Here is a 19,203-nt window from a genome sequence, read left to right on the forward strand (position 1 = left end):
CTCCTTTGTTTTAACTGTAACCAAAAAAGGGACTAAATCTTGTACTATTTTCTTTTCCTAAGTAAAATTAAACTGATGGATTTCTAAATCAGCTTTATAAATAACTAAGACTTCTAGCAAAAGAAACAGGGAAACGTAATCCAACATTCTTACATATATTTTCCTCTAAGCTCTTCAGCCTCATTTTAAAAGAAAATGATTGAATACTGAATGGTGACTCATTCCATTTCCTGGCAATTTCTCATCTCAGAATAACAATAGGACTTTCACCTATGCTAACAAAATTCTTGCTAAGACACAGCAGCTAAACACTTTCTGCAAGAGCATGCTTGGGTAAGGGCAAGTTTAGCTTAATTGAAAAGGGTACCAACATATATGAAAGGTATTTTGCTGGTCCAGCAAACAGCATATACAGTATAGTAGCGAGTCCAACTAGAAAGGAAAGCACAAACTCCTCAGGCTGACATAAGTACTATGGTCAGTAATTATAGGATGAGGAGTCTCCGTGCTGCTTCACATTGTGGTGAACCTCACGATGTGAGCCCACCTTCCTTGTGACCAAATGTTTGCCCCAGATTATGTGTTGTATTTATGAATCACAGCAACATCTTTGTTTCTATCACATTGCCTCCTGGTCTTTCGGTTTAATCACTTATTACTGATGTAATGCTCAACACTTCCGACTTTCCCATTTTGCACAAGCCTTGGAGAACTATCCCTAAATTCAACTCCCCTAGTGAGTGTCCCCTACATATGCAACCCACCTTGCCATTCACAATCTCCAGTCCAATGGCATCTACTTTAGCACTACTGATTCCAAGAAGAACTCCATTCATAGCCATGGTGCGGAACTCAAACGTAACGTTCACATCAGATCGGACTTTATAACCTTCTTTGACTGAAAAATAAACGATAAGCATAAAGTAAAAGATTAGGAATGTGACAGATATGGCAATGTTCTCCAATATCTTTGTATCGTATTGAGTTTATGTATCATTGTGGGCCAGGGATTGTATGTAATTCCATGGGAGAGAGTAACCACAGCCCCTCCAGGAACTAAGAACAGTGGGCAAATTCTCTCAGGTTGAAACACCCCCCCAGAGAGTGGCAGCCTGTGGCAAGCTTGCCTATACTAGTTCAAAGTGGATTCTCCAGAAGCCAACAGACAAATAAAGGACTTTTGAATAAAAAGCCAGAGTTTAAACTGATCCAAGGCCTTCTTTCTGATGTAGCAAACAGATAGAACCCTCTGTCCAAATGGGGGTGGGGGGTGTCCAATCCTTAGGGAAGGGTTCAAAGGACTGACACTGGCCAGAATCCTTATGGAAATGGTGGGAGTGATCTCTGGTAAACTTATTAGTGTGTGTGTAGGTTCTTTATTATTTTTAATATGTTATTTTGCTGTAATGCTTTTACCCTAAGAATAAATGTATTTGCTTAGATAAAACTGTTTGGTAACTTATCACTGTGAGCAATTAAGCTGTTTATGAAAGACTGGCAGCAGGGAGGCAGCATGGAAAAGCTCCGGCAGCGGGGAAGCCTTTCCCCACTGCCTGAGCTTTTCCCTGCAGTGAGGAAAGATTCCATCAGTGGCACAAGACACCATACTGCTAAAAACAGCACTCCTTGGGTGTGTAGAGAGATGTATAGGGTACATATCCACTGGGTTTAAGCATGTCTTTCCTCCTATAAGCAGTACCTCACCATCTACCCTGCTATTTATACCCCTCCTAGGGGGACATGCAGTGCATGTACTCTATATACTGGTGTAAGGAGAGTGCAGTGTAGACATACCCTAAGAGAGGGTGCCATTGCATGGAGGGGGAATACAAGTGCAGTTGCTCTGAACTGTGACAAGTAATCAATAGTACATGTGATAATTAATAGGCACGATAACTAACCTGAATGGACAGGGTTTTTGCTGAGTCTTTGGAAAGCTGTTTGTAGACTATAATTCAAATTCAGAAACTATGTGTAAAGTGGTGAGAGTTAAAATTCCCTTACATGCGGTGAAGTTCCCTTTCACTCATTTAGACTCTTACATCAGTACCCTGGGCTTAAGCAGATCTAAGGGAGTTTACATTGGTGTAGTTCAATATGTTGACGAAACAGAAAAAGTCAGAGGTGCTGGAACAATTTGCATAATGGGGGCGCTGAGAGCCACTGAACCAAACTGTAAACCCTGCGTATGATGGAAACCACTTCAAGCCGGGAGGTCTCACAGCACCTCCAGTTCTAGCACCTATGGAAAACGTGTAAAGTGACCCCATCCTTTTTCAAATTCACTCCCTTATACCTTCTGATTCCTCAGCCTTTAAATTACACCAGTTTAAACTCTTTTACACACACACACACACACACAGAACTTTTTTTTTCCCCTTAGTTGGAGAAGAGTTAGGTCTTTCACTTGTGTCAGAGACTCCTTTGCAGACTGCCAGTCATTGGCAAGTGGGAAGAGGGAAGTCTTGGACGTAAAGGGGGAAGGAGTTAGTTAGAAATACATACCCAGAATATACAATAGTTGAATGAAGTGTCATTTAATTATGTTCATTGCATCTAAGCATGAACTTGATGGGTTTTCATTAGCACTAATTCAATAAGCTATTGATTCCATTAATGACACTTACCTAGAGCAGCAAACCCGCTTCCATCAAAGAAAGTGCCTTCCTGTGCTGTTGCATAGCATTTATTCACAGCAAGGATGGAGACAGGGCTCTCTTTGTCAAGTTGCTTGTTGTTAATCATCACACTGCCAATGCATGCAGGGATACTGTGAGTGACCTAAGTGTAGTGAGATATAACAGTTAATACATAAGGCAAATTGCAGGCTGATCTCTCACAGCAATGCCTGACATCACTGTAAATTAAGGATTCTCTGAAGACAACATTCAGGGATTTAAAGCCCCAACATAATTATTTATACAGTGCCGCAAATGTACATGATGCCTTATAGCAGTAAAAATAAATAGAGTATAATCAAAACAGAAAACAATCCCTGCCTAGAAGTGCTAATAGTCAAAAACACATGCTTGAGAGGCCTGCTCCAGGGGTTTGCCATTGCCATTAATGGGAACAGAGAACAAGCCCATAAATTAAAGGCGCTTGAATTTGCTTCAGTACGTTATTATGAAAATCACTAGTATTTTTCTTACCACTGTTTTCATTAAATTATAGATTCAAAATGTTAACATCTTTGTTAGCCTGTAATACATTAAATCCAATTATGAAAGAGGTAAGTGTCAAGTTACACAGTTACACAATACACAGGGCAGCAGAATTGCCATAGAAACAGACCATCTAGTCCAGTATCCTACCCCAGTCAGTGACCAGTACCAGATGCTATAGAGAAAGGTGAAAGAAACCTGTACTGGAAAATTATGCTTCCTAACCCCAGACAGTTGGGGCTTAGTTTATGCTGTGAACCATCTGGGTTATCTCTTATACATTTTTAACTAAGATATTTTCAAAAGAAATCTTACATTTCCAGTATTTCTAGCTGTATAATCTAAAGGAAGCCCTCCCAGATAGAGCTTCCCTTCCACATCCAACGTGTTACCATCTCCCAGAGCATTAACTGCTGCAGATTCCTGTCCATCGACGGTGATTATGCCTTTTCGTTTAACATATTCTGTCTTTACCTAAAAGAAATAGCAAAGTTTGTATCAACCTGCTGCCCACAATAAGAGTAGGCAAGATCCATTTCTGAAGATGATTTCAGAGGCTAGCTTGCATTAGCATACTGTATTTGGAGTTACTCTGAGAAGTCCTCCACAAGTTGAGGCTATTTCAGAACACAACAGCGTTAATGCTCAAGGGCCTTCATCCCCAAATCACTGACATTCAAACACTCCATGGCCTGCACTGATTGCCTATTGTCCTGTGAGTGCATTTCAAGGTCTTGCTATTAGTATTTAACGCATTAAATAAAAGAACTAGTCTATTTTAGTTATATTTAAGGCAGCTTCAAAACTGTTGGTGGGGACCATAATTCTGGAACATTCTGCCCCTCAACATACACTAGAGCTCGTCTGTGGTGTCTCTGACTGTAGTGCATCTTTACTTTCTTTGTGTGGTAGTTTATGTTGTTTTTTGCTCTACTTGTATTAGGCATGCAAGACAATATTCTGAGGACTTCCAGGATGGACGTGGAAGGTGGCACCTCTGTGCCATCCATCCCCACAGATGCCCCCTCAGGTCTCCAGGCACGGAGAAGAAGGGCAAGGACTAATGGGATGTATATTGTCTTCTCCACCAGCCTCAAGGAAAATTCACGCTTAAGTTAATGCTGACAGACTTAGTCCTAACCTTTGTGCGTAGCTCCGGTGCAGCGTGAAACCCAACCTCCTCACAAAGGGAGGAGCCTCCCAGAGACAAGGGGGTCCAGTGGAGCTCTGCTGGCAGGGAACCAGAGAGAGGCAAGGTACAGAGATACAGGGCCTCTGCACTGAAGGCCCTGGCCTCCATTGGATTCTCTGACATCTGTGGCCAACACATATGCTTTCTCGACATTGCACCAACCCCTACCCCTTGATGGAGAAATCTGCAGAGCAGGGACTACATTTCCTATCAGCTCCCTCCCCACTGCACATTCCCTTCCTCCCGGCCAGGTAGGAGGAAGGATCCTGAACAAGGAAATGACTAGGCATCTTTGAGAAGCAGCAGTGCCTAGCGAGGATCTGCAGAGAAGTTGGGTGCAGATAGGAACCCCCAGGAATTATGGGCAGAGCCGTGTGTGGAACAAGCTGCGTCTGCCAGACACTACAGCTGGGCGTAGATCTGTGTAGGGCTTATAGGGGAGCAACAATGGCTGGAGAGCGAGCCAGTGCAGCAAGGCCCCAATGAGAGACACTAACTGAGCCTGCCCTGGAAACCTGCAAACTCTTATTTGCTTAACTAGGGACTGGACTGGAGAGGGAGCCCCAGGCACTAGGCATGAAGATCCCTGACTCGACTGGATTGTCCCAGGGCTCTAACAAGAACCGCTACAGGTTTCTTTGAACTGTAGCTGTTTAAGCCTCTGTACCTATGGTATTTGCAACCTTTCCCTTCCTTCCAGACCTAGTTAAATACCCCTTTCCCTTAACCACATGTCTCGGTGATCATTGGGATCCACAAAGGCTAGCACCAGAAGGCCTAGCTACTGAAGCATCTATGATGTTTGCCTCCAAATCATGGTACACCTAGCACACTACTGGCATCTTAGCGGTTCGGTGTATTCCAGCCCTGAGCAGCCCTAATAGTTACAACTCAGAGTTTCCAGGCCACTCCGAAGGATTTTCTCATAGAAGGGGTGACTGCTGCTTTGGCTTATTAGTCCTCTTTTCATTAAATAATTGTCTCTTAATAAGCTGAAGTACTTTATAGGCTATTAAGTGAAGGACTCACTTCACAGTTAATAAGAATAAAAAAAGAGAAGTTCATTATTCAGGTATTTGAATTATTTCAGAACAGTGGCCAAGTCCTGCGTGCAAACACTCTCGCTAATGTGTGGGAAAGGCAAGCAAAATTGATCCAATGACTGCAGGTGAGTTCAAGCCTCTTGGGTACCTACCGTGTGCCATTTGCCATCACTGATGGCAGCAGGGTGAAAGGCTACTGCTTTTCCTTTTCCAAGATCAAATAAGAAATAGAGTTGTCCCCCATGAAGCTGAAGGGCTGCATAATCAATCTGGTTCTGGTGAGCCAGGTAGTAAATCAGGCCACTAGAGGCATAGGTTCTCAGATTCAGCTGGACAGAAAGTCTAGACAGTAAAAATAGAATATTTTTCAAATCCTTGTTCTGTCGTGATAGAAAACTTCCCTTAAGACTAAAAGTTATTGGTTTAAAAAAGGATCAAAGTAAATTATAACCCACTGTATATGTTTGAAAGCATGACCAATAGAGTTTCCACAATAAAAAATAATACCATATATCAGAAACACACGAACAGCTTGTCACAGGGTGAGTGGGCTCTTTAAGGGGGTTGGATTCAGCTGCACCTTGTGAAAGGCTCAGGCCACCTCTCCAGGTGAGGGAAATGAGCCCTGGGCTAACCTGGTAGAAGCCTGTGACTCATAGCCAGGCCTGCTGGGATATATAGAGAAGCCTGAGTTCAGGGAGAGACTGAAAAGATCAGGGAGATGCTTCTTAGCACACAGACAGATATCTAGGGAGTGTATAAGAGCAGGGTGGGAAGGCTGGATACCAGCCCACTGGAGGAAAAACTGAGCAGGTGGACTCTCTTTAGCTCTCAGGACAGGTGGTCTGAGGAGTGAGTGCAGAAGGGAGCTCCTGCAGGGGATCCAGAGGGAATTGGGGAAGAAGTTTCTGGAATAAGACCTGGCTGGAGTATTTTTGTACTGGGAAGGAAAACCCTGTGAGAGATTTAGAAGCCCACAAGGGGCACAAAGGACTGCTATGCCTGAAGAGAAAGTTTGGGAGACTCTGATTTTGAGTTAAACTATTAATTTATGTCAATAAAGAAGATCCTGGGAGAGGAGCGTAGTTACAATCCACCAGGTGCGGTGCTTTAGTTGATAATGGCAGAGTAAAGAAACTGAGGCAGAGGCAAGGTCTGATGCTGGGTTTGGGGAGAGACACCACTCCTTCATACACCATTCCTTCATAAAAATTGTTCTCTTTGTCTTGCATTTAGCTGCATAAATGTGTTATGTGTCATTCAAGATGTACCTACTTCCTTCTGACGGTAGACTGATTAAAAGGCAGTACTATGTGGCTGCCTTTAGCAAGGCCAAACTGGTGGGCACTGGGAACATGATCTGGTATTGAATCCTGTGCACACTGTCCCTGTTAATGAAAGAGCTTCATTAAAGAGAATATTCCACAAGAGATATTAAAATATGTTGTTGCTTAAGGAGTACTCTTTTATGGTGACATAGCTGTGCTGTTTGCTCCATGTGCAACTGACACACTGGAAAAATGTGAAGTGTACTGTAACAGCAATCGCCTGAACTCTCAGACAGTTGGGACATTTGGCAGGCACAAAAAAAATGAGTTATAATGACTAGACCATGCTTCACAGCACTAACACAAAAGTCTCTGCTAGTTAGGTGTTCTAGCTTTTGATTTATTAATTTACTTCCAGTTTATTTGTTCATTAGTCTCTCGGCCTTTATCACGGGGAGGTCAGAGTAGAACGTTGGTGTGAAATTCCTTACCTACTCTTGGTGGAGATATATTCTCATCTATTCAGAGCATCAATAGCTCTGAATCAGAGTATGAAACAAAATTATACTACAGGTCTCAGACGGCTTAGCATTTCTTTTTATAGGCATGTGGTATAAAATCCACAAAACCTATGTCCCCGTCCCACATAAAAACGATTACCAGACACTCAGAAAACACTCAGTCATAAAGATATACAGCTCCAGAAAGAGAAAAGTAATGCTGCATCATGTCCTGGGGAATATAGCCCACACAGGTATTGTGTGAACTACACAGAGGCCCAAGACCCACAGGTAAAGACTGTGATACTATTATTGATCCTCTGCCCCCTCAATGGTCCGGGTTTGATCCTCAGCAATGAAAGCATGGCAGGGACTTGCAACTGTATGCACATGACCACTGAGTTTTGCATGGTGACATAACATTGATTCAATCAACTTTAATTTGCACTGCAAATCTCGGCATAGATCCACTTTGGCAGGAGAACATGCCAATAATAGCAACTACTCTCTAACGTCACCTGCCTTGAGGTCTATACCCCCCTTTTTTATGCAGAACTCCTCAGTTGCAAGTGTACAGGTGGCTGATCATTGGCACACTTAACTGCATTTCCCTTCCTCATGGCCTTCAAGGTGTAAGGCCCAGAAGTGACTGCTGTACAGAGGTATAGTATGATATACCATTGCTTTTTCCCTTACAAACCATCTTTTCAAGCCCTTGTTCATGTCATTTACATTCAGCTCTATCTCTCCATGACAAAGAAGGGAGGTAAGCATATGGCTCTGTATTTGGGGCTAAGAAAAACACAGCTAGGATAGACCTTGCTCCCCCCTCAATACTCACTTTGCCAACAGGGGCAGCATGCACTAAGTTTGTAGTATGTACTCTCTTAATTTCGGTAAGAGGCCGCAGAGGAATTGGCAATGGCTGCAGTTCTGGTTGAATCTCAATATCCTCTGCTTGTATGGCAGATTTAGGCTTCTCTGAAAGCAAGCAGCTGTCCATATCCACATGCTCGTACCTCACCGCAGTGGTGAAATCCAGAAGCCTGGGTTTACAAAGGAGTAGATGACAGTACTTTACAAGAACTTACCAAGTTGTCAATGGGTGAAGATTTGCACATCAGTGGAAAATGTTTCAAAAGGGTTAAGCACAGTGGGAGAAAATCATTAAAGAGTATCCTCTAATTCTACACAACAATGTTCATGCAACAGTTTTCTTGGCCAGCTATCTTATTTGTGCATGCAAATCGGATCACTGGGAACCCAACTATGTGGGTTTGTGCAATGTATCTGTATGCATTAAAGGCACTTCTGAGGCTGACTGAATATCTGAAAATGTGGCCAGCAATACTCATTGATGCAAGTTTGATACTAATCTCTTTTGCATTTTCCTATTTATTACAGAGTGCTGGCAGAATGCTTGCCCACAGCACACACACACAAAAAAGAGAGATATGGTCCATGCCCTGGAGATCTTATAGTCAAAAGCAACAGTTTACATTTTATATACACAGGCCTGCAGTTCCATTCTCCAAAAGAGTGCTGCCATTCATTCGGACTTACTGCATGTTAAAGATCAGATTTCTAATACAGCCGTAAAAAGATTCTGTCATCTTGAACCCAGAAATGCCCTCTCCTGCTGGAACCCCACCAGCGTAGAAGTTGGAAATATTCATGGGGCTCATTTCTGCCGACAAGCCAAGTCTCAGTTCTGCAGGATTACTTTCATCCACTTGTACTGTTATCATCCTGAAAGGGTGAAGCGGAAAATCATTCAACAAGGAACTTAATTTCAATGTCAGGAATGCCAGGTGCTAAGAAATAAAGATTCAGTGGCTCTAGAACACTTTTTATAGTGGGGGTGCTGAGAGCCAGCAAAACTGTAAAGCAATGGTCCCCAAATTGTTTACCTTGTCCTCCCCCCGTCATCTGCACCCCTCTCCCATCCCCTAGAGTTGGGAGCAGATAAGTGCAGCACCCCCCACACCCTAGTTCCCACGCCGATTTAAAGATTCAGTGCTTTTGATAATCCACCTAAACTATTTACAACTAAAGAGGTTCTTTGAATAATATTTTAATATTTAGTAGGATGAATTTGTTGAGTAGCTTTAGAAATGTGACGACTAATCCTGTTACAGGAGTAAATTGGACATGTATGTTTCTTAGTCAAATAAATAGTCAATTAACTGTCTACTTTTTCTAGCAATGTTTAGTAAATTTTATTCAGGTGGTCCAGACTGTCTAAAGCTTTCAAGAGAGCTTTCATGCACAACTTAATCAGTGGCTGTATGCAATTACCATATAAATCAGGACTCTTTCAATAACAACAGAAACACACAACCCTGATTATTCCACTGAAATGAGCTAGCCAAGCCAGTTCTTCAGGGAACATGGTGAACTGAAAATGACATACAGTAATTAAACGAGTGATACTGTTCACAGTCACATGTACCTCTTATTCCGGATCAGGATAACAGAATGTTCTTGCCCATCACTGTATGTTCCATTTGCAGGCTGGAGGATAATTTTTCTAGTACTTGCTCTGTCTCCTGCATTAATATACACTGCAAGATGACCATCAATCAGCATGATGGAAAAGAAGGGCTGTGGAGATTTAATCATTCAATTAATTTTTTTACTGCAACTTTGTTTTCTTTCATACCCTATAAATAATACTTAAAAGGGTGATGTGGTCAAATCTGCCACCAAATGTAGGTGTTATAGACAAACTCCGATGAACTCCACAACCAGAAGAAAACATCCATCATTTATTTTATTTATTTGTTTTGTTTATTTTTAAAATTTCAGTGGAAACAAATCAAAAATAAAATATCAAAATATAAACTGGCCCCTGCAGTCAAATACTGTAACACTGTGACAGTGAATGAGAACAGATAACAGCTAGAGAACTAAGCCTTCTAACTAAAGAGACATGAAAGCTGGGAGTCCCTCTGTCCATGGTAAAAGCTCAGGTAAAAACGCAATCCCTTTATATCCCCATAAGATAGTGCTAAAGGAAAGGATGCTGGGATGCCATCCTTGGACGCTGCTTGGGAGCTCTATCTTTCACACCAGCCTCCAGATAGCAGATATTCGATAAATTTGAAGCCAACAACCACCACCTTCTGCTAGAAAGGGAAAGGAGCATTGTCTCTCCCTCTGTTCCCCCTCTCATTCCAGAGCCTCTTGAATGTTGTAAGTTGAGTGGGTGTCTACTATCCTACCCTTCTACCAGCCTCCTGGCTGCTACAATCAGATATCTGGGGTGCCTTCACCACTCTACTTCCTTCCTGTGTTTGAGTCTTCCTCCCCACTGCCTGCCTCTGTTGCTGTTCATAGCTTTTCTAAGTAGTAGCAGGATGAAACTGACTTGATTCTTTTCAGCTTCAACCTCTCCACATAGCAGCAGCAAAATCAGCAATGCTCTGGTCAGTTTTCACTCTGCTTCAATTCTGCAAAACCATGAGCAGCAGCAGAGGTACTGGAGTTGTCTGTCTGCAGATTCAGGAACACAACACTGCACTTGTTTACCTTTGGCTGATATTTGGCTCATATTTCTTTGCAACCATCAGGGCTAGATATATTTTTTTAATTTGTAATGCAAGTTTACATTCTGAAAGAGTTGATATCATTTGCTTGAGAAAAACTTCCTATTCACTCCCCAGTGGATTATTTTCTAGCAGTGCTATCCAGTTTATATTCTTAAACTAAGCAGGTGATCAGACACGTAGAAGCAAAGTTGTGAAAAAGTATTTAAGGTTTAAAAGCAGTCAGTACTGACCAAATGTGCTTGTCTTCGTCGTCGCTTCTCCATTCCTTTGCTGAGACCAGCCAAGATGATGCCACTACTGTTCTTAGTAGCAAAAGTTACCATCAGTTCTGATTCTGGAGACAGGGACTTAGGTAGCAACTCAATGTAGCCATCATTCAAGATGCTAACACTACGGATAGGCTGTTTTGTAAAAGGAGAGAGATAATTGATATTTTTGTCCCCTATGAGATGTTGAATGTGAAAGAACAATAGCAATAGTGGACTAATTGATAATTTATCAACAAAGCAATTCACTTCTACTCTCTACATTGCATCACAAAACACTGATTCATTGTTTAATCCACAGCAATAATCAGATTATAACACCCTAAGAGAGCTGCCAGTTTCCTACCTCCAGTATGCACCCTTTTCTCACACCATATGAGTTTTTTAGCAAGTCAAAGGTAGAGCGGGATATTTCTAGGTTCTTAATGCATCCCACATATGTTCTGCTGTTAAGCCCTTTCCTGAAAGAAAAAATTAGTTTCCATGGTAAAAACAAAACACTGGTTTAATAATTTTAATTGGGATTTATTGAGGAAAATGTAAAGTTACATTATTCAACAGGAAAAGGAGAGATTGATTTAAAGGGCTGATCCTGCTCTTTGAAATCAGGGTTAGTTTTCTCATTGTTTTTAATCGGAGCACACTAGAGCCAAAATGTAGCCACACAACATACATTAAATCTTATCTGAACTACCAAATCCAGAGGAGACGGCATTAAAAGCTGGAACACACAAATGTACAACAATGCACTGCAAAACCAAAGTATGACTCATTTCCAAAGCTTGGGGGTAAATCCTCAGCTGCAATGACACAGCTCAGTGAGGGAGGAGGTAAAGGCGCTCTATACCACCTATCCCACCCCTTCCTTCTTATTAGAGCTGTCTGGTGCAAGTTAGAACAATCTAAGACCTGGTCTAACTTGCACTGGCTCATTGTGGCTTCCTAGGGGTTCAGCTGTGGGCACTAATTATCCAGGCACAGAGATGCCATGTAAAAATCTAACTACCTTATTTGCAGGAAAAATCAGATATAAACTTTAGAGCCATTATATTCAGGCTGAATTGAGTCAGCTTGAAGAATTGACCAGTGTGGGTGTGTAATAGAGAAAGCATATGTTGTAAACTGGAGACATCCACAAATTATTTTTTTTAAATGGCTCCTATTGGGATATTTTATTTTTGGTCTTCCTATAGTCCAAGTAATGAGAAAGAGTTGCAAAAATTCCATTTTAAGAGTTTTTAAAATGTATGCTGAAGAACAGGTTTTTTTCCATTAACACTAGTTGGAAACCATGGTGTCTACATAAAGTTTGCATGCATTCAGACTATGGTTTTATTTGATTTGATTTTACACTTCAGGAACACAGACTGATTTGGCTATTTTAAAAGGAAACAAGGCCCTCACTACTCTATCTATATGGTATGTTAAAACCATAAACATTATAAACAGCACTGGAGTAATGACAATTGTTATTTAAATAAGAGGAGTAAAGTATAAAGACATCAGCATGGACTACATCTAGTATATGGTCAGTTAATCCCTGGCACTTAGTGGTTTAAATTAGGTAGTGTGGTCTAGAGGATAGAGCACTGGACTCGGACCCAGACCCAGGAGACTTGGTCTGTTTGTGACTTGGGGGTGAGGAGGGTAATGTCACCTCTCTGCTTCAGTTTCCCCATCAGTAAAATGGTGACAATGATGTTTACCTCCCTTTGTAAAGCACTTTGAGATCCACTGATGAAAACAGTTAAGAATAAATAATAATAATGGCCAGCTCCTCAGCTGGGGTAAACTGTCATAACTTAGTACCTTCAATGGAACTATACATTTACACAAGCTGAAGATCCTCCCCAATACTTACAAACACGTAAGCAGAGGAAAAAACAGAAGGAAGAAAGAACACTGTACCAAGGGTGACCAGATGTCCGATTTTATAGAGACAGTCCCAGTTTTGGGGTCTTTTTTTTATATAGGCTCCTATTACACCCCCACCCCCTGTTCCGATTTTTCACATTTGCTGTCTGGTCACCCTAACTGTACCTCACAGCCCTAGATCTTGGCAGTCCACCAATGTAAATTGGGTCCTTATCTGAGCGATTGAGGTCTGAGGCTACGCCAGGGGATTCTCCTTGCTTGGTTTCTTTATAATTAAGATTATATGCATCCATGACAGCCAAAACTCCTGCAAAGAAAGAAAGTAAAGATCAGCAAAATAAGACATGATTTTCTAGCGTGGCAATATTTTTGTATGAAATGTACAATAATTTTCCAAGTGAAATGAGTACATGTATAGTCATTTTTTCATTATAAAAGTTTAACCTATTTTACTCTCAAGATTTTAGATAAGCTAGCCAGTTCTTTTACCAAAAACAAACAGATTTTGGAGAAACCAACAGAAAAGTATCTATGTATAATAAATAAAGATACGATTCTGTCATTCATGACTTCTTCAGCTACAGCCTGCTGCAGCAGCGGGGCTGGAGCAGCTGTCAGCCCCTGCCCAGGAGCAGCAGGACTGGAGCAGCGGCTGGTGGTTAGCCCCGCTGCAGGAGCAGTGGCCCAAAGCTGCAGGAACAGCGGGCTGCCACTGCAGAAGCAATGGCTCTGGGCCACAGAAGCAGTGGCCACTGGGTCAGCCCGCAGGAGCCAGAGCAGCTGTCTGGAGCTGCTAGAGCAGTGGCCCACAGCACTGACCTGGGCAGCAGCTCAAGAAGTGGCCTGAGGACACCAGAGCAGCAGCCAGAGCAGCAGCCCAAGGGGATGCCAGAGCAGCAGCCGGAGCAGTGGCCCAGGGCTGCTAGAGATGGAGCAGCAGCCAGAGACGGAGCCGGGCTGGGTCAACCACCACCGCAGGAGCAGTGTCAGGACTGGAGCAAAGGCCAGTGGTCAGACCCGATGGGGTTCCCACTGTAGTCCTTCCCTCACAGACAGGTCATGGGCTTCCATGAATTTTAATTTATTGCCTGGGTCCTGTCTGGGACTTTTATTAAAAACACTCATGACAAAATCTTAACCTTAATGATAAACTACATTTATTGTTATTATCCCTCAGTCTTCCATCATGGGGATTTAAAACAAAATAGCCCCTCTGTGAATGGGCACGCCTTCACTCTTCTGGGGAGGAGACTAACAAGCTCTTCTGCCCTGTTCAACACCAACAAGGGGCACTGCAATGCTTTTTTTGCCTGGAGTGGGTGGAGTTTTAATAGGGAAAACTGTCCTACAGAAAGGAGCAGTGAACAGGAGGAGGGCTGCTCTGCCTCAGAGACTGCTGACAGCAGAGACAGGCCAGCTGAGAGAGAGACAGCAGCAGGCCTCACCCCTCCCAAAACTGCACGGCCCAACTACAAAGCAGTATGCCCCAAGAGGAGGGGCCAGAGATTGAGCCCATTAAAAGGCAATAAATGTGTTGACAGAAGAAGCCCAAAGGGTTGAATCCAGAAAGACTGCCTGATTGCCAGGCCACCCTTGCCTTTCTTTGTTTTCATCCAGATTTCCCTCTCTAAGGGAAAGAGAGAGGAGAGGACCTTTCTTTTGGCTGTTTGTTTTACTAAGAAAACCCTTCATGTGCTACAAACTGTGGGGGAAGGACATTATAAATGAACAGAAGTAGGATATTATAAATGAACAGAAGTGGAGCCCCTGCTCCCCCACACCTTCACAAAATCTTTAAACATAAAAAGGGAAAAGCTATTGTCTAAAATGTATCCCCATGAGTCACCAATAAATCCTGACCACAAATTGACTCCGTAGATTTGGGTAGTTAGGAGTTTTGCTAAACCCTCCATAGAATTCCTGCATTTTAGGTGCTCAAATGCACTTGTTCTCCTTTGGCTTTCCTTAACATTCTCACAGTGCCTAAGAGCGCTGTCTTCTGGAGGTCACTGATCATGATGTCTTGTATCCTAATGTGTTCTTGAATTTTTCATTCGTACGCTTAGGGATTGCTCCAAGTACTTCAGTAATCACTGGGATTGTATTTGTTCTCTGTATTTGGTCTCCCATAATTATTCCACTTCGTGGCAGAGTTCTTCATACTTCACCATCTTCTCTTCTTGTGTTTTTTTTTTAATGTTTCTGGCTGCTAGTATGACAATATTAATTGCCATGTTCTTGTTTGTCTTTTCTACAAAAACTGTTTCCAGCCTCTTTGCCTGCACCGTTTGGTCTGTGAAAATTGCCAGATCCCATAAAATCTTAACCTCTTCATTCTCTAGAGCTCTTTAAAATGTGGTGATCAGAATACCACATGGTTTATTTAAATCTGTTATTTGGCTCAGAGGCTCCAATGAAGCCACTTGATGATCTCACTGTGTCTGGTCATATATTCCCTCCCAGCTCCCACAGGAGCTCAACACGTCCTGTTTGGAACATATTCTGCAGTTTGGAGAATAGTTATGTCGGTCCGTTTTGTTTCCAATGTAATTAACCTTTAAGGGTGCACTTAGAATGAGGTTCTCTGTCTCTCTCGAGGTATCCTTTTACCACAGTTCAGGGAAACTGCACCTGCATTTCCCTCTTATGATCCAGCAAGGGCACCCACTCTTAGGGAGGAAGGGGCTCCTCATAACTGAGGCTATATGGTTGTATTGTACCTGGAGCTTAAGAAAGAGACAAACAATAAACACATGTGGTGAAGGTACATTGGTGGACCTGTGTGCTGATTAATTCACCCAGAAGATTTACCAGCCAGGGTTTTCCTGGAGAGGAAAAGGGAGCCCATTCACACCCAACAAGAGGTTTTTCTGTGGTCACAAGTTCATCAGCTGTTAGCTCAGAACAAGCCCCCTCATGAATCTGGGAGTTACTCCTTTAGGCTGTTATTGCCTTTTGATCGTGGGAATAGGTAATTCAGAGAAAATGGACCACTCCCCATGATAAAGCTTCAAAAGATCCAGTCCAGATGTGGGCTTTTTCATTTCCCTCCTTGCAAGTATTTCCTAGGAAGCTTGCTCAACTCAGAGATCATTCTTGTCTTAGCCCTTTGTTAAAAAGAATCCTTTGAAGCACATAACACTTCTGCTTCCCATTAATCATGTCTCCCAGACAAATTACACACAATTCCACAGTAACACATAAACATTTACATTTTTAATACAGTGAGCTCCTAAAATACTTAAACTTAACAAGGTTTAACTTAATTCAGTAAGGTTTGTCCAGCATATTGCAGGAAGTTGTCATATCTGTCACACTGTCACGCCTGCTACAAGCCATGAGTTTGCTAATCTTTGATCATTAAAGGGTTCGATCTCTCTTCATCACTCTCTGTTTGCTGATTTCTGTGTAAATCTTTCAAGTTTTTCTTGGGCAATTTGCTTTCTCTTTTCTTTTGTGCTTTCTTGGGCTGGGACACATACTTTCAGCCACTGCTTGTTATTGCGATCAGAGGATCTTCACTCTGGTTGATTCCTCATTTAATTTGCAGTTATATTTTTCATTGTCTGTAGCAAACCTTTTTCTCTATCATATCATCAGACGTACATCCTATCCACCTCCTGACTGAGATTCATTACTCCGTGCATCACCAGGAGCTTTCTTGTTTGGATGTCAAATTTTTTCTTCTCTGGATTCCACTGGATTGCTCCAGCAGTGTATGGTACTACTGAAATCACCACATATTAATTCGGATTAAATTCTTCTATGTGGGTTTTATCCTTAGAGCCATTCTTATTTGTCTGTAGTATTCTTTCCTCACTTCTTCTTTAACTTCTTCATGTTGTAACTCAACAGTTCCCAGATTCCAAGGTATTTAGAGGCCATGCTGAGAAATATCTTGGATAGTACCTTCGTTAACTTGTATGTCATCTGACTGTACCACTTATTCTTTACAAACACCAATGCACATTTAGCCACCCTAAATCATAGCTTTATGTTTTTTTTTATTTATTTATTAATTATTATTATTATTACAGTAGCACGTAGAAGTCCAGTCATGGACTAGAACCCCATTGTGCTCAGAGCTGCACAAACACTGAACAAAATGATGGTCTATGACCAAAGAGTTGGACTGCAATGCATAGAGTAATGAATATCAATCAAGACAGGGATGGGATGTAAAGCTAATGATAGGTCAGAGAGAAAGATCTGCTATTAACCCTTATGTACTCCTCTTGTGCACTTATAATGGGGCTGTGGAGGAAACAATTGACTATGAAAAATATAACCATGTTCCAGTGTTTAAAGACTGTTTAAATGTGTTTTCCTTTCTTCCTACACATCACACATAAAAAAAACCTAACAAAGGGAATAATATCAAGGTCAAGCTTCATTCACGCATCAGAGTGCTCATATGCCATGCAACTAACTGGCATTGCCATTACTTTCAACAAGAGAGCACCACAAAAATGGCTGTCAAAGAATGAATGTGCAGTGGGAATTACCAGACAAAACTGGCATGGAATGGTGACATTCCTAATGACTTCCGACACTCATTTGTAAAATGATAAACTTTTACTTTTTAGTCTGTGTCCTACCTTGCTTCTTGTTACGACTGAATGAGATTTTGTACCATGTTCCATTATTGTAACGATTTTCAGTTTTAAGCGTAAGAGGTCCTGAACCAAGATCAACAGTTAATCTAACTTTGCCATCCACGAGCTCTAGGGACAGGAAATCTCTCTGCAGAAAAAAATATACAGATACACTGAGTAAAAAAAAAACATATGTAATAATGAATACTACAAAGATCTTGGGATATCCTTATTAAAAATTGCAAGTGACTAATGTATCCAGAATATCTTGTATTCAGGGCACCTACTTTTCCTATGTTCAGAAAATCTAATCTCTTTAATACCATTTTAATAATAATAATAATAAATAATAATAATAATACTAGTACTAACATTAAGTGAGCAACAATCAGCGAAGCTAGAACTCTGTTTGCCACGGAAAAACACACAATTTGCATTTTTACAGAGAATCTAGTTTTTACTACTGCCATCTGGGGCAGAGAGTCCAAGCCCCAGGGACCCGTTTCATTTCAATTGCAGAAAAATGTGGATTTTAGGTTTTTTTAATCGGATAATTTTGCATTTTTTATCACGGGAAAACTAGGATCCCTGGTAATAATACTCTGGAAGGCTATCCCCATGTTTGGATTCCTTCTGTTTTTACCCCATCACTATGAAGGGTGGTCTGACCCACCATCAGGATTGGTTACCCCATTTGCTAAAGCAGGTTTCAATAATAAATGTCACATATACATTTCCTTTGTTGATTTGGGGCCCCTTGATAATATCTCCTCAGATTACCACCCTTTTTTAACATATTTTGAATTATCATCATGGACTAATACTCCATGGAGAATATTTGTATTTTAATTCTATTGCTTTTAAGAGATTCTCAGAGGTCAAAATCATATAAGATATCTATGTCACAATACACAGTGGTAATTGGTTCCAAGACAGAGAAGTAGAAAGATGGGGAAAATCAAACCTTTACAAGGTTAGTTTCCAAATACAATTTTGATCAGTGTAAAATCTCAACAGTTTTCTTACGGTGCCATTAGAAGCAAGATACAGCAGGAGCCCATTAGGTGAGAAGGTGCTGAAAAACATGATTATCTGAGTCACAGTGGAGCGGAGGGCCCTCTCTACAACTGAATATCCACTGCCGTCAAAATGAAAAGAAGTATCTTCATCCTGTGGGCTATACAAATGAAAAAGAAGTAGCTGAAATGCTGAATACCACAAGACAGATTTGCATTTTTCCAAACACAGTATTTCATATGCAACCTCGGAAAATGAAATCAGTTGGGGCAGCCACTAGCAACATAATTAGGAAGTGAAACCATAGAAGGAGACTTGAATCTTGTATGCCATGAATAATTAAAGGATTCCAGCCAAGGGCCACTTTTATTATTGAATCTCTGAATATCTAGTTTAGCTTTGGGGGAGAATTTACACAAGATAGAAAAACCTCTCTTTACCCCTCTTCATAATAGAAAAAACAAAACAGTTCCCAAAGGAAATAATTAATTGCTACCACTCTGACTCTCAAACTTAAAGAATACCATGTATTTTCCCAAATTCCTTGAATAACTGGATTTACATTACAGCAAATATTCTGTTATCCTTTTTTCCTTGCAATGTTTCTTAAAAAAACACATTTTTATACATAATCATGCAACACCCTCTGCTGGTTCTAAATGGAAAATTCTACAAAAAGTTGTTGCCAAACCTATTTCATTTCAAACCTATTAAGTCTGCAAACATTTAGAG

The 19,203-nt window shown here is 41.3% G+C and overlaps 1 protein-coding gene across 1 annotated transcript in view; it reads right to left on the reverse strand.

The window, feature by feature from the left end:
- Window positions 1–19,203, reverse strand: part of LAMA1 (laminin subunit alpha 1) — a 154,604-nt gene that overhangs the window by 6,513 nt on the left and 128,888 nt on the right. Inside the window, exons 49-61 of the mRNA XM_084622037.1 lie at window positions 18,481–18,631; window positions 17,458–17,602; window positions 13,025–13,166; window positions 11,331–11,445; window positions 10,949–11,119; window positions 9,620–9,771; window positions 8,731–8,916; window positions 8,009–8,213; window positions 6,675–6,787; window positions 5,552–5,741; window positions 3,480–3,638; window positions 2,628–2,781; window positions 765–898 (exon numbers count right to left, since the gene is read on the reverse strand). Coding sequence (XP_084478163.1) covers window positions 765–898; window positions 2,628–2,781; window positions 3,480–3,638; window positions 5,552–5,741; window positions 6,675–6,787; window positions 8,009–8,213; window positions 8,731–8,916; window positions 9,620–9,771; window positions 10,949–11,119; window positions 11,331–11,445; window positions 13,025–13,166; window positions 17,458–17,602; window positions 18,481–18,631 — 2,017 coding nt within the window. The remainder of the gene's footprint in view (window positions 1–764; window positions 899–2,627; window positions 2,782–3,479; window positions 3,639–5,551; window positions 5,742–6,674; window positions 6,788–8,008; window positions 8,214–8,730; window positions 8,917–9,619; window positions 9,772–10,948; window positions 11,120–11,330; window positions 11,446–13,024; window positions 13,167–17,457; window positions 17,603–18,480; window positions 18,632–19,203) is intronic.

The sequence above is a fragment of the Lepidochelys olivacea genome (assembly GCF_965140295.1).
Source record: "Lepidochelys olivacea isolate rLepOli2 genome assembly, chromosome: 2".
Taxonomy (NCBI): Eukaryota; Metazoa; Chordata; order Testudines; family Cheloniidae; genus Lepidochelys; species Lepidochelys olivacea.